The sequence below is a fragment of the Halictus rubicundus genome, unplaced genomic scaffold, assembly GCF_050948215.1.
Source record: "Halictus rubicundus isolate RS-2024b unplaced genomic scaffold, iyHalRubi1_principal scaffold0286, whole genome shotgun sequence".
Taxonomy (NCBI): domain Eukaryota; kingdom Metazoa; phylum Arthropoda; class Insecta; order Hymenoptera; family Halictidae; genus Halictus; species Halictus rubicundus.
Genome location: NW_027488827.1, coordinates 85,493 through 100,464, shown reverse-complemented (window position 1 = coordinate 100,464; position 14,972 = coordinate 85,493). Strand labels below are relative to the sequence as shown.

The 14,972-nt window shown below is 40.8% G+C and overlaps 1 protein-coding gene across 1 annotated transcript in view; it reads left to right on the top strand.

Annotated features, from left to right (window-relative positions):
* LOC143364124 (uncharacterized) overlaps nucleotides 1-14,972 on the top strand; it is a 136,953-nt gene that overhangs the window by 91,286 nt on the left and 30,695 nt on the right. The window contains exon 3 of the mRNA XM_076804624.1: nucleotides 12,075-12,232. Coding sequence (XP_076660739.1) covers nucleotides 12,080-12,232 — 153 coding nt within the window. The 5' untranslated portion in view covers nucleotides 12,075-12,079. The remainder of the gene's footprint in view (nucleotides 1-12,074; nucleotides 12,233-14,972) is intronic.

The window sequence follows — 14,972 nt, the reverse complement described above, 5'->3', positions numbered from 1 at the left end:
TGACTCGATTTTTAGGGGCAGCTTCGAGTCAATTTTAAAGTGTGTTCCCGTAGGAATTTTTGAATCTTCGAGGGCGGAAATTAAAGCTGGAAGCTCGCACTTAACGATGGGTCCATTTAGGTTTGCGGGAAAATTCGAGATCACGTCGAAAAATTGAAAAACACCGACCCTCGAGGTTCTTGCGGTAGGACGGAGTTTCGTTGCAAGTATCGTGGGCATCTCTGACGCTTATATCGAGGTCTTGCTGTACCTTGTGATCGTGGCCAGCGGGCGTTGTCGCCGGAATTCAGTTCCCATAGACTGGCAGCGAGCGATCTTGCCGCGACACTGTCGTTAAACCCTTAATAGTCTTCGACGGCAGTGACCCCTGAATGCGCTTATTAATCTATTGAGCGGATCTGCAGAAAGAAATGTGGCGCGCCGGCTGTGGGCTGTTAGCTGTTGGGCCGTTGGCTGGCAGCGTCTCGTTTGTACGGCTGCGATGAATAGATAATTAGTCGGTGGCTCGCTATGCTCTCGGGATTGAGATCGCAGAGGTTTGCACGGTTAGCCAACACGGCCGCTCGTCGAAGATAATTTGCTTTCTTTCCGCGACTCGAGTCGCCGCACGTTTTGCGCGAAAGTGGTCGCGTTTCGCAACAGATACCTTTTTTTCGCAATCCGGTTAATCGCTGATTGTTCCCGGCCACCGATTGCCGGCTAATCTAATCGGGCTGCCGATCGTTCTGTGAATCACCGTCGACGCGATTCCGGTCCGGTTTCCTGGAAATCGCACGCCCCTGAAAGCAGCTCGACCGGAATTCGCGAAACGGCGAGCTTCCGTGAGCCTAGTCATTTTTAATTACGAACGCATCCATTATCCGTCTATATTCTTTAATTTACAATTATTTTGATGGTAAAACTGCTTTTAGAGGAAATTTATTTAACACATTTATTCCTTGGAACGTATACAGCGATTTCTCTGTATATGTCGCAAGGTTTGGATGATAAATGTCGCGGGATTATCCCCACTACCGCTGGCTATACACCGCGAGTGTAAACATAACATGGCTCGGGTAGGTCTCCTGGATGATACATCGGGATATACATATCGAGAATTCACTGTATTATAGTAAAAGCTGCTAAAAATCTGGCTGAATATATTCTTGATATTTTTATAAAATAATTTAAACTGACCATTTTCCTCCGTAAACCTGGTGTTCAACTAGAATTTCTTCTACGAGTTCATTACTATTCCCCGAATCACTTCGATTCGGTAAAAAAGCAGGGGACAAAAAGTTGCTGATTGTTGCTTCAGCGTTATCATTAGACTGCGGATGTTTATGCAATTTTCAATATTTCTAGGCAAATTTTAGGTAATCGGAATCAAATAAAATCTAATTTTCAGTGGTAGTGATATTTGTAGATCTGAAATAAATAAAAATCGTACTAAACTCTGTGGAATTTTAAATTACAGTATTTTTTGAAAATTTTCAGAAGCCATAAATCCCTAAAGATCCGCAGTCTAGTGATCATAGTTCCACGGGTTTATATTGTAAAGAACAAAAGACACATCGAATTTGGAATGCTCGTGGCCCCGAGTAGGCGTGGCTTGGCGCCCCGGTGGGCGTGGCTACGTCGATCCGCAGTCTAGTGGTCATAGTTTCACGGGTTATATCATACAGAACAAAAGACACATCGAATTTGGAATGCTCGTAGCCCCGAGTAGGCGTGGCTTGGCGCCCGGTGGGCGTGGCCAAGTCGCTCCCGGGGGAACGGCCGTCTCGGAAGAAAACGGAATTTTCGCCACGGTGCACAGTGCGGACAAGTCGGCACATCTCACTACATTTTTATTTGACGATACACAAAAATTTCCTTTGGCAGAACTCTTTATTTAGCAGGAAATGCATATTATTATTCGTTTAAAAATCATTTAACAATTTTTTTTATGCATAAAAATAATTTCTTTTTTTTCAACTTATTAATTTTATTGTTAAATTTAATTTTTGTGACTAATTACCATTGCATATGCATTAGTAACCAAATTTAGATTTTTGTAAAAAAATTTGGCAATGGAGGCACTCTCTAAAGTGCCAAAAATCGAAAAACGTTATATTAACTGTAAATGAGTGTGCAATAATAATTCTGTGTAATGGAAGTTCTTACCAAGGAATATGCATTCTTTATACATTTAATAAAGTAGATTTATTTTTTGTACAAATTTTCAACGGTGGTTTTATTTGTTAATTACATATAAAACTTCAAATTAACATAAAAACGGCAAAATATATCCTGAGATTCATGCATATTCTTATACATTACTTATTATAGTTTAAGAATTTCATAGTTTTGTCTGCGACTTTTTGCGACTCTCAATTTTATAAACTTTTTAAGAAGTGTCCATACCTTTCCTTTCCTTTCCTTATCGTGGAAAATTTGTTATTTTCTTTTTAAATGTATTAGTTGTATTGTTAAATTTCATTTTCTGTGAATAATTAACAATAAGTATACATTTGTAAACAAATTTGGTTGTAAAAAATTTTGCCATTTGTTCGCCACAGTTACAGTGGGGAATTTACTGGGAAAGTTCAATATTCGTGTATATCACGATATGAAATACATTTCTTTTGCAAAACATGCCTATTAGGATGGAAATTGTTAATAATAATCATATAATAACCATTTTTATGCATAATACAATTTTGCAATAATTATATATCAATCATTTTTATGTCTTTTTAATTTGTTTTTAATATATGTTTTATAACTATTGAAAAAGTAATAAGAATGTAAGGATAGATCGAAATGTGCAAGATCACGATAGTCAATGACTTTGAGTCGCAATCAAAGTACTGAGAATGACTCGGATAGCGAAGCAGCAGCAGCATGCTCGGATAGCATTTTGTTGAGTTTATTCATTTTATTCACTAATATTATAATTTGTTTAAGTTTATTATTGTTAACTTTACATATGGTTCATTTATTATTAATTTTATTCTAAACTTGTTAGTTTTTAAAAATAAATTTGTTAATTTTTAATAATAAATTTTTTTTTTGTTAAAATTATAAACTATATTGGTAAATATAATTGTCTGTAAACAATTTCCTCTATATATGCATTAATAACCGAACTACGAGAAGTGCCGAAAACAGGCGATTTGTCCGCACGGTGCGGTGGCGCGTTATTAGTGTGCAAAGAAAAAGGCTGACCGTCGCGGTTCCGGGGGTTGGCAACCGTGACTTTGAGAGAGATTCTATCGATTCAGAGCCTCTGACTCTCGATCCTCGGATCATCGAACCGACCGGAAGAAGCGGTTTCATCGCGCGTTTGTCTCACGATGCGCGATCGACACCGGCGTTGCACGTTGATACGCTAAATATAGGAACTACGGCGACGAGATAAATCGTAGGTGCGAGTGAGTTACGACAGGAAGGGCCACTTTTTTTCCGCGGGATGATGCGCTCACACGCTTCCCACGAGACTCACGGCGCTTCGACACGTGTGTCCCGGCTACTCCTCCTCGCCACTTTGTGCGCTCCGTTCGACACGCTAAATCTATTTTTTACCGGCGTGTGTGTCTGTCTGCTTCACCCTCTCCTGGGGTTGCACGCTCTCGATGAACGTGCACTAACATAAATATTTGTCGAGGCCCTTGGAAGCCTGTCTAATCTTTCTCGGGGCTTGGAAAAACTATTGCAATATCGATCTCGGTTGTCGAAACGGATCCGCTGAGACACCCTCCCTCCGGATAATTACTAATTTAATCCTCAGCGCTCGTTTGGCGACCGTAAGGCGCCGCTGAAAATTGCTGCATCGTTGTTCTAAATATTTTTGACGTTATCAAATTTGTTTGTAGTTAATAAATTACTGAACATTTCAGTATTGTACGAGTCAATTGCACCGTTTTCATATGTATAACACGAAAAATATATACAGGGTGGCCCACATAACTCTGAACAGCTCAATATCTCGAAAACTATGCCATCGATTTTAAAGTTCTTAGTCTTAAATTGCATGGAACTGAAGGGCCTTTCTGACTACATAAACGTGAAGTGGCCTCCCTTCCCCTTTAACGGGGGAGGGGAGGTACCTTTGTAATTTTAAATGGAACCCCCTATAAAATGTTACATATTTAGATTCTACAGGAAAAAACAAGTCAATTTTGTCTGAAACATTTTTTTGTCAGATACTTCCATGATGAGATATAACAGTTTGAAGTTTCGAGTTGTAGGTACTTGAACCGCTCGGAAATAGCGTTATGGAATTATACGCGCTTGAGTCCTTTGCTTATTCGTGAAGAAATAAAATGTACTTTAAATTAAATGTTCAAAATGTCCACCACGGGCTTGTAAACATTTATTTACTCGAAACATCAAAGTTGTTCTAACATTTTTTAACATTTCGGGAGTCACTGAAGCGCAAGCGTCACGTATTCTTTGTTTCATATCCTCTTTTGTCGTCGGTGGTTCAAACATTACTTTGTCCTTTACATATCCCCATAAGAAAAAATCTAATGGTGTTAGATCGGGGGATCGAGGAGGCCATTGACGAGGTCCCCCACGACCTATCCATTTGTTCCCAAATTTTTCGTTCAAAAATTGCCTGGTGATGATTGCAAAATGTGGAGGAGCGCCGTCTTGTTGGAACCACATTTCTCTTCTAACGTGCAGTGGCACATCTTCCAAAAGCGCAGGCAAATGATTTTTTAAGAAATCACAATAACTTGCAGATGTTACAGTTTCTTGAAAAAAATAAGGTCCAATCACAAAATCTCCTATTAGGCCACACCAAACATTTAAAGACCATCGATGTTGAAAGGGAACACATCGCATCCAATTTGGGTTTTCCACGGCCCAATAATGCAGATTATGTCTATTTACATGCCCTGAATTCATAAAAGTGGCCTCATCGGAAAAAAGTATTTTGCACAAAAAGTCATTTTCCGCAACACCCTGCAGCCACTCACAAAATCTTACGCGGTGATCGTAATCTGCTATCGAAAGCTCTTGTGATAAAACCATGTGATATGGATGATACTTTTGCCGTTTCAAAATTCGTTGAATTGATGAACGACTAATATGTGATGTTTGTGCAAGTGTACGTTGACTAATATGAGGATTTAATGTAATTGCAGCAAGAATACTGGCACTATTATTTTCATTAGTGACAGCTTTACTAATGTAAGCCGCTTTTCTAAATTATGAAATGTTTCTAAATTATGAAGCGCGTATAATTCCATAACGCTATTTCCGAGCGCTTCAAGTACCTACAACTCGAAACTTCAAACTGTTATATCTCATCATGGAAGTATCTGACAAAAAAATGTTTCAGACAAAATTGACTTGTTTTTTCCTGTAGAATCTAAATATGTAACATTTTATAGGGGGTTCCATTTTAAATTACAAAGGTACCTTCCCTCCCCCGTTAAAGGGGAAGGGAGGCCACTTCACGTTTATTTAGTCAGAAAGGCCCTTCAGTTCCATGCAATTTAAGACTAAGAACTTTAAAATCGATGGCATAGTTTTCGAGATATGAGCTGTTCAGAGTTACGTGGGCCACCCTGTATATGTATAGAAGGGAAATATTCTAGGTGGGAAGAAATGTTTCGAGTTCAAATAGCTTCGAGGGCAAAGGGTTAACCCTTAGCGCTCGATTGGCGACCGTAAGGCGCCGCTGAAAATTGCTGCATCGTTGTTCTAAACATTTTTGACGTTATCAAATTTGTTTGTATTTCAAAAATTACTGAACATTTAAAAAAAATATATGTATATGGAAGAAATACTTTAGGAAATATTTTAGAAATATTGAGAATATTTTAGGTCGGAAGAAATGTTTCGTTCTGGAGTTGTGAAATCGCTTCGAGTGCAAAGGGTTTATAATTGTAAATTAAAAATATTAGAATCCGTCATGTCCCTACGTCTACTTCTCTAAAAAAATTTCTTATTCGGCACAAAAAAATTCAGCGCGTTTCATCTGCGACAAAAGAACGAGCAGCTGTATGTTCGAAAATTGTCCGGGAACGGAATCGAACGCAAAATAGGAGAAGCATTTAAAGAATTTGAAAACGCGGTTGTATTATTTTCTTTGAAGATTAGATTAGATTATTCGTTCCCATCGGGGTTACAATCCTTATAATAACAACATCCTTCCCTCCTGGCACCGCTTTTACCCTTATTTCTAACATAAAGTATTATTTATTTTCATTTGATTTCAATGATGCAAAGAAACGAATGCCCATATATTTTCTGTGTCTTGTAGTCTAATCACAGTCTCGTTTATAGTCTTTCGGCAGCGATTTTGAAGAAATTGACTGCCGGGGGTAGGAGATTAGGCCACCTCTCACCTCTCGATAATGCTCTCGTCTTAATTCGGCGAACCCGAGGGGTACGAAACGAAGCGAAACCATTTTACTGGCGGGGATCCTTTGTCCGGGCACAGCATTTGCTCCAATTTGTTCGGGAAATTCGGTTGGATGTTGCGGGGGTTGTTTCCGAGTGCGTCCGCGTCCCGTTCTATTACGTCACGTAAGAATAATGGCGTCGGAGGAGACGTTCCCATTGTGTTTGGTTCGTAGCCGCCGATACGGATAATGGACGCCGGAGTGGATACAGTACGTGTTCCAGTGTCTCCGGGCGGTGTCCTCTCGCTGTGAAAACTCTCTCTCTCTCTCTCTCTCTCTCTCTCTCTCTCTCTCTCTCTCTCTCTCTCCCTCCCCACCCCCGTGGAAAATCAGGAAATTGTCTGCGGCCGTTCGGCAAATGAAACGCGCGCGCGAGTCCTCGTGTATCGATTCGACGGATACCCGAGCACACCCGGTACGTGGAACGCGGACCGCGTCGAACGCATTAACGCGAGCGTAGCAAAGCTGTTGCGCACCGCCGACACGAAAGTGCAATGCACCGTGAATAGGCTGCCAGAGACGAACGCTATTATTCGGTGACAGTGATACGCGCGGCCGACCGCGTGAACTTCTCTTTCGGAAAACAGGCAACTCCCATCGTCGGACACACACGATTGTGTTGGCTGCCTTCCTCGCGCAACTCGCGTCCTTAGGCTGACCGTCAACGCCGACGGAAAACGGCAGTCAACATGATTGTCAACATGATCGTCTGGAGACTAGAGAAACCGGCGCACTTCCCCATTGAGAAATCGCTACACCTAAACTTTGTGACATTTCAGATTTTTTCCCGCCGAAACAGGAAAAGCTATCCATATGCAATTTTCTGCATTCGATTAGACATTATTTCGGCTTGCTTTGAGATTTTTTTCGTACATATACTTTGAAAATTGTCGGTGATACCTGGCTTTGAAGTCGGTGTCGGTTTTCGACCGAGAAAAATCTATCGCCACCTGAACTCTGAGACGTTTCGGATTGTTTTCGCCGAGACGATTCGACATATTCTTCGAGCATTCGACGATTCTGGGACCCGATATTCAATTGGAAACCGAGACTCAATTGGGACCCGATACTCGATTGGGATCCGGTACTCAATTGAGATCCGAAACTCAATTGGGACCTGATGTTCAAATGGAACCCGAGGCTCAATTGGGATCCAAAACTCAATTGGGACCCGAGGCTCAATTGGGATCCGAGGCTCAATTGGGATCCGAAACTCAATTGGGACCCAATATTCAATTGGAAACCGAGACACAATTGGGACCCGATACTCGATTGGGATCCGGTACTCAATTGAGATCCGAAACTCAATTGAGATCCGAAACTCAATTGGGACCTGATGTTGAAATGGAACCCGAGGCTCAATTGGGATCCAAAACTCAATTGGGACCCGAGGCTCAATTGGGACCCGAGGCTCAATTGGGATCCGAGGCTCAATTGGGATCCGAGGCTCAATTGGGATCCGAAACTCAATTGGGACCCAATATTCAATTGGAAACCGAGACACAATTGGGACCCGATACTCGATTGGGATCCGGTACTCAATTGAGATCCGAAACTCAATTGGGACCTGATGTTGAAATGGAACCCGAGGCTCAATTGGGATCCAAAACTCAATTGGGACCCGAGGCTCAATTGGGATCCGAGGCTCAATTGGGATCCGAAACTCAATTGGGACCCAATATTCAATTGGAAACCGAGACTCAATTGGGACCTGATATTCAAATGGAACCCGAGGCTCAATTGGGACCCGATACTGAATTAGGACTCGGTACTCAATTGGGATCCGAAACTCAATTGGGACCTGATATTCAATTGGAGCTCGAGGCACAATTGGGATCCGAATCTCAATTGGGATTCGTAACTCAATTAGAACCCGATATTCAATTGGAATCCGAATCTCAATTGGGATTCGTAACTCAATTAGAACCCGATATTCAATTGGAATCCGAGGCACAATTGGGATCCGAAACTCAATTGGGACCTGATATTCAAATGGAACCCGAGGCTCAATTGGGACCCGATACTGAATTGGGACTCGGTACTCAATTGGGATCCGAAACTCAATTGGGACCTGATATTCAATTGGAGCTCGAGGCACAATTGGGATCCGAATCTCAATTGGGATTCGTAACTCAATTAGAACCCGATATTCAATTGGAATCCGAGGCTCAATTGGAACGCGAGGCTCAATTAGGACTTGAGAAAAATCTATTGCCACCTAAACTTTGCGACGTTTCAAATTTTTTTTCGCCGAGACAGAAACAGCTATCGATACGCAGTTTCTTGCATTCGATTAGACACTATTTGGGCTTTTTTAAAGATTTTTTTCGTGCAAAGATTTTGAAAATTCTCAGAAGTATCTGGTTTTGAAGTCGGTTCTGGTTTTCTACCGAGAAAAATCTATCCCCACCTGATCCTCGTGACGTTGAGATTTTTTCCGCCGAAACAGACAGAAGTATTGACACGCAGTTTACTGCATTCGATTAGGCACTATTTGCGCTTGCTTTGAGTTTTTTCTCGTGCAAAGATTTCGAAAATTCTCGAAAATATCTGGCTTCGAAGTCGGTCCTGGTTTTCTACCGAGAAAAATCTATCTCCACCTGATCTTCGTAACGTTGAGATTTTTTCCGCCGAGACAGTAATAGCTATCGATACGCAGTTTCCTGCATTCGATTAGACACTATTTGGGCTTGCTTTGAGATTTTTTTCGTGCAAAGATTTCGAAAATTGTCGGGAATATGTGGCTTCGAAGTCGGTATCGTTTTCCGAAACTCAATTGGGACCAGAAATTCAGTTTGGACTCGAAACTCAATTGGGACCCAATATTTCATTTTCACATTTATACAGTTTTCCTCGTTCGATTGCTCATTGTTCACCCCTATTTCTACAACTTTTACCTCCTAAAAATTTCGGTAGTTTCTCAAGCTAAAAATGTCCTAAGTAATCCTCACAAATCAAGAATGATCAGTCACCGACACCAGGGTTCCCGAGATTTTTCTCTGCGGGGAAAGAGAAAGCTGTCGCGCGGTTTTTCGCATTCGATTGTCAGTGGTTTTGAACGCAGGTCGACCCCCTCCGTGTTCCGGTTTTTTTTTTCGCAACCCGCACGAACAACGGGTCGTTTCCTCTTCTCGCCGTGAGAATAGCATGGGGGACCGACCTCGGAACCGTTAGCCATCGGTTCGCGTCCGCTAAACGGTCCGCGGACCATTTTCCTCGGCGATAATTGGAGAGTCCAGGCCTGCATGAAGGCAGCTCTTTATCTGATTTTTCCTCCGCTACGACGTTTCTTTTGTCCTTTCTTCGAACGATTTCTCTCCTCGGGAGTGACGTAACCCGGGGACGAGCAACCGCGACTTCCGTTCGGAACGTGCACGCGACCGGATAGGAAAATTTCTGACGTGGAACGAACGTGGTGGATGCATCGACTGCTTTGCCGAGTTCAGCTGTGCTTTGACAACATTTTCCTTCTACTGTCATTTAAAAGCCGCGTCTGATCCCCGCCGCTAATGGCCGGCCATCAGCCATCACTATTGCAGCATTCTTAGACCCGACAAGCCTCAACCCCTTGCACTACGATTTATTTTACGGTCACAGTGATTAGCACCTTTTTGTAACTCGTAATTTCCTTTAAAAAAGGAGAAAATTTGTATCTATTGTAGCAGTACATGAACGCGTTAAATGCCAGAAATCAGTCCCAGAGATTCTTACGAAATCAGTGTAATTTAATTAATGAAAACGAAACTAGAAATTTAAAATGGGACTACTTTATTACAGGGGAGGCTGTCTTTTAACCCTTTTGAATTCTAAAGATCCTAACAAATTTCGGTTTATATATGTCACAATAAAAATGAATTTCTAGACCTAGTCAAAAATCACTGTCAGTCATATGTGACCGACGTGGCAGTTAACGTGTTAACAACGGCAAAATAGAATTTTATTTCGATTTAAAGGAAATTAGTAACGTACATACCGTCTTTTCTCGATATATGTCGCAAATACCTGGCTGATAAAAGTCGCAGAACTATCGTGAGGTCGAGTACGACGTTCATGTGGGTCGAAGAACAATAGTATCTCCTGGACGATATATGTCGCTGGCAAACCCGTCTTGGTGACAAATATCGAGAAAACACTGTATTCATTAGACTCTGTTCAGAATCTTCGTCACGAGCATGACTTGATATTGTAGGGCAAGGGATTAACACTAGATTTAAATGACAGTTTCTACATTCCTTAGTTTACAATTACAGTGAATTCTCGATATTTGTCAACAACGCGGGTCTTGTCAGCGTCGTGTATCGTGCAGGAGACATACCCGAGCCGTGTTATGTTTACTTCTTCGGGGACCGTCACTGGGTACACCTCGCGGTAGTGGGGATAAATCCGCGACGTTTATCATGCAGACCTTGACGACATATATCGAGAAATCGCTGTATTGTGACTGTAAAAATGCATTTATAAGAAATTTATTTAACACATTTATTCCTTGGAACATATATTACTTGCAAAAAATCTGGCTGAATATATTCTTGATATTTTTATAAAATAATCCAATCTGGCCAGTTTTAGTGTTCGGTAAACCTAGTTTTAATGATTCTCGGTTTACGTTACGTATCGCGATGCACATTCTGGAGAATTCTTCCACGTCTGCGTATCATTGACACGAGGTACTCGACGTATGTGTTCACGACGAATAAGTTTTCAAAGCGCGACGGTATCAACGGCGACTGGAAGATCCGATAAGAGGCTCCGTAAAAGTCTCGCGGCCGCTTATCAGCGATCGTAAACAGTTTTTTTACGGTGCCACCGTGGATGGTGTAGAATCGTTGAAATCGATCCCCATGCGCTGCCATTTCGGGTCAAGGAAAGAGCGGTGCCCGGGCGTGCTCCAGTTCTAACTTGGAGAACGCGTCGGTCGCACATGCAACTGAAATCAGGCACAAAATTTCACGAAATTTCTTTTTTTATTAATATACCTTAACACTAAACCTACCACCGCCGGTCGAAATGACCGGTTCCAGAGTTTTTATCTTACAAATTACTGAAATTATAAATATACATTTCGTGGGAAACGATTAAACAAGTATATTTAGTAGAGCATGTATTGCAATACATAAAGATACCTAAAGCCAAATAAATTCAATCTCGTCATTTTTATAACAAATATGCACTAAAAATGTCTATTTCACATTACTTTATAAAAATAACATGAACGTATCTATCAAAATTTGTAGCCATTTTTAAAATAATATGTACCCAAAGAAATTAATTTGTTAAATATTTACAATCTCAACGTTCGTAAATTGAAAATATTAGGATACCTAAAGCCAAATAAATTCAATCTCGTCATTTTTATAACAAATATGCACTAAAAATGTCTATTTCACATTACTTTATAAAAATAACATGAACGTATCTATCAAAATTTGTAGCCATTTTTAAAATAATATGTACCCAAAGAAATTAATTTGTTAAATATTTACAATCTCAACGTTCGTAAATTGAAAATATTAGATTCCGTCAGTTTGACAGGTCCCGAAAAGTCTAGTGTTAATATTGTTATTTTATCATATTACGTTCTCAAATTGCTTCCCCCGCGGTGGGGCAAGTTGGTACGTTTTGGGTCCATGGAGTAAACTAACTATAACTTGAACGTATTTTCTCGAGGCATACTTTTTTGTTACGTGATTACAGAAATAATGGGATCCAAAACGAGCAAGAAGTCTGTCGATATTACCGTGCCGGAAAATCAACCAGGGCCTCAAAGAATGCCGAATAATGCAACAAATGGACGATCCAGGCAAAGGGACGAACCCAATTGCTCGGATCATAGACCCAGAGAACCTATAAAGGTAAGACACGATCAACTTATACACACCGGTAGTACCTCGGTACATGCACATTTGAGCAGCTCATTTGTCAAATCGATTAAGGGCCCGGTCTTCGTAGATTCGCGATAAGGTAGAGTGACTACGTTACCGTCAAAACATGGTTTCACGTGCCTCGAGTATTCGTCCTTATAGAAGAATATTTTTGGCTGGGAAAGGGCTCGTTCGAAAGAGGAAGATTCGATCTAGTGCGCGCTGGTCATGAGCTTACAGGATTATGCAGATATTTGGTAATACACTCGCCGAAATTTCTATACAGTCACTGTGTTTTGTAATGAATTCTTATAATTATACCATTACCGATGAAAAATTTGTATTTGGTAGCATTTCGGGATTACATAAAGAAAGCATACACGCCGATTTCAAAACATAAGTATAACATTTATTGATAAAAGAAAACAAAAATATAATTTTACACACAGAACAGACTGCGAAATTTCTATAATGTCAGTTTCGTTTTATACGGATAAAGTTGAAATTAACAATTGTTTTTTTATTATATCTATTTTAATATTTAGTGTAACCTACATTTTTTTGAATTACATTAAAAATGCGATTGGGCATTGACGAAACTAACTTTTGTAGCGTTTCTGTTTTAACAGACGCCCATGCTTCAGTCACCGCATCCCTTAGTTCGCTAATGGAGTTGTATTGTTTGCAGTTTTTATAAACTTGTCGCGCAATGATACCCCAAACATGTTCAATAGGATTTATGTCCGGAGAACAAGCAGGCCATGGCAAAACATTGATATTTCTTTCAAGAAGCCACTGCTTTGTGTGCTTCGACGCGTGCACTGCAGCATTATCATGCTGATAAATAAAATTCGCATCTTCAATATTTTCTGTAAAGGGTATTAGAACCATGTCTAACAAATCCGTATAATTTCTAGAATTCATTTTGTGTTTTATGAAACACACTGGAGTCCTTTTGTCAGCTTTGAACGCAGCCCATATCATTAGGGAACCACCGCCAAAGTTACGACTCGTTGTCACACTTTTCTCATTTCTCAGATCATGCCAATAATATTTACAGCCATCAGGCCCATCCAAATTGAATTTTTTCTCATCTGAAAAAATGACAGACTCCCACTCTTTCGTCCAGGACATGTGTGCCCGTGCGAAATCAAGACGGGCCTGTTTATGTGTTTCTTTAAGGCCTGGTTTACGTTGCATTTTTGTCCACACAAATTGCCCAGAATAATTTAAAAGTTGTTGCACACGTCTTCTTGTTACTGGGAGCTCCAATTCAGCTCGCAATTGTGCTGCATTTTTCGTTTCCTTAGCCGCAGACCTCATTAATAATGAATGTTGTTTCTTTGACAATTTTTTATTACCACCTTTAAAATGATAATAATAACATTGCTTTATTCAGCCTCACGGCCAAGAATTGGACTCGGTTTACAATAACCTATGATTACAAAAAATAACTATCTTATCCACACATTAATTCTCTCTCTCTCTCTCTCTCTCTCTCTCTCTCTCTCTCCTTCTCTCTTCGACTCACCCATCCCTACCCTGACTACTCTACCTATATTCTGCCTGTTCCTATTCTTATTCCGATTTTTGCACCATTTCCTACTCTGTTATCTTTGGTTTACGCTTCCTTATATTACCTTTATATTTCTGCTCGCTTATCTCTCTTCTTTCTGAGCTTTTGAAGCCACGCTTCAACATTTGTATCTATCCTCCCACTCACTATGTCCTCCATCCTGATCCTTCCCTCCATTTCCCTGCATTCTCTTGTTAGATGCTCCAGATTGCCATACCTGTCCCCACACAGGTCGCATCCTCTTGCTTCGTCTCCCAGCCAGTATTTGTTCCAGTTTTCTGCATTTCCGCATCTTACTTGGGCTACTAACTTTTGACTTTCCCCTCTTCCCTCCTTACTTAGGTATTCTGGTAACTCTGCCACTCTTATAAACTTGTACCTTTTCTTATATTTTGACTGCTCTATCCTTGTATATTGTTCTTACCGTTGTACCTCAATGTCTCTCTCCTTTAGCTTCTCCGCTACCTCCATCTCTAGCCTTATCATCTCTTCCACCCCTGCTTGGCTCCATCCGTTTCTCTTTAAGTATTCCTCCCTTTCTTTCCCGCTTTCGCCCTGAACTTTCCCTGATTCCTTTTCCTTCAGACATTCCTTGACTATCTTCCTCCCTGCTCTGTTTCTTACTCCTTCCGTGTATTTCCATGCCCTAATTCCTGCCTTTACTCTAAGCCTCGCCCTTTTTGTTTCTTCCAGTACCAAGTATCCTGGGGTACGCACGTCCAAACCAAGTGTCCACTTTATATATTTCAGCTGAATCCTTTCTACTTCTGTTCTCTCCTTAAAGCCCCATAGCTCTACCCCGTATAGGAGTACCCCCAGTACCAACGTATCAAAGAGAAACATTCTCATTTTAAAATCATTTTTAAGTTTCCTTTCGCCGATTCCCCATACTTGATTTAGGACCACGTTCGCTCTCTTTATCCTTTCCTTTACGCGACCTGCTATCTTTCCGTTGCTTTCAAACTTTATTCCTAAATAACAGAATTCCTTGACTTCCTCTACCGTTTCCCTCTTCCAGTTCCGTGCAGTTTTCTTCTTTTTTTCTCTCCCTCTCTTAAAAATCATTATTTTAGTCTTCTCCGTGTTTAGCGTCAATTCCTTTTTGTCCAAGTACCTTTCCAGCCTCTTCATCATGCATTTCAAATCTCCCTCTTT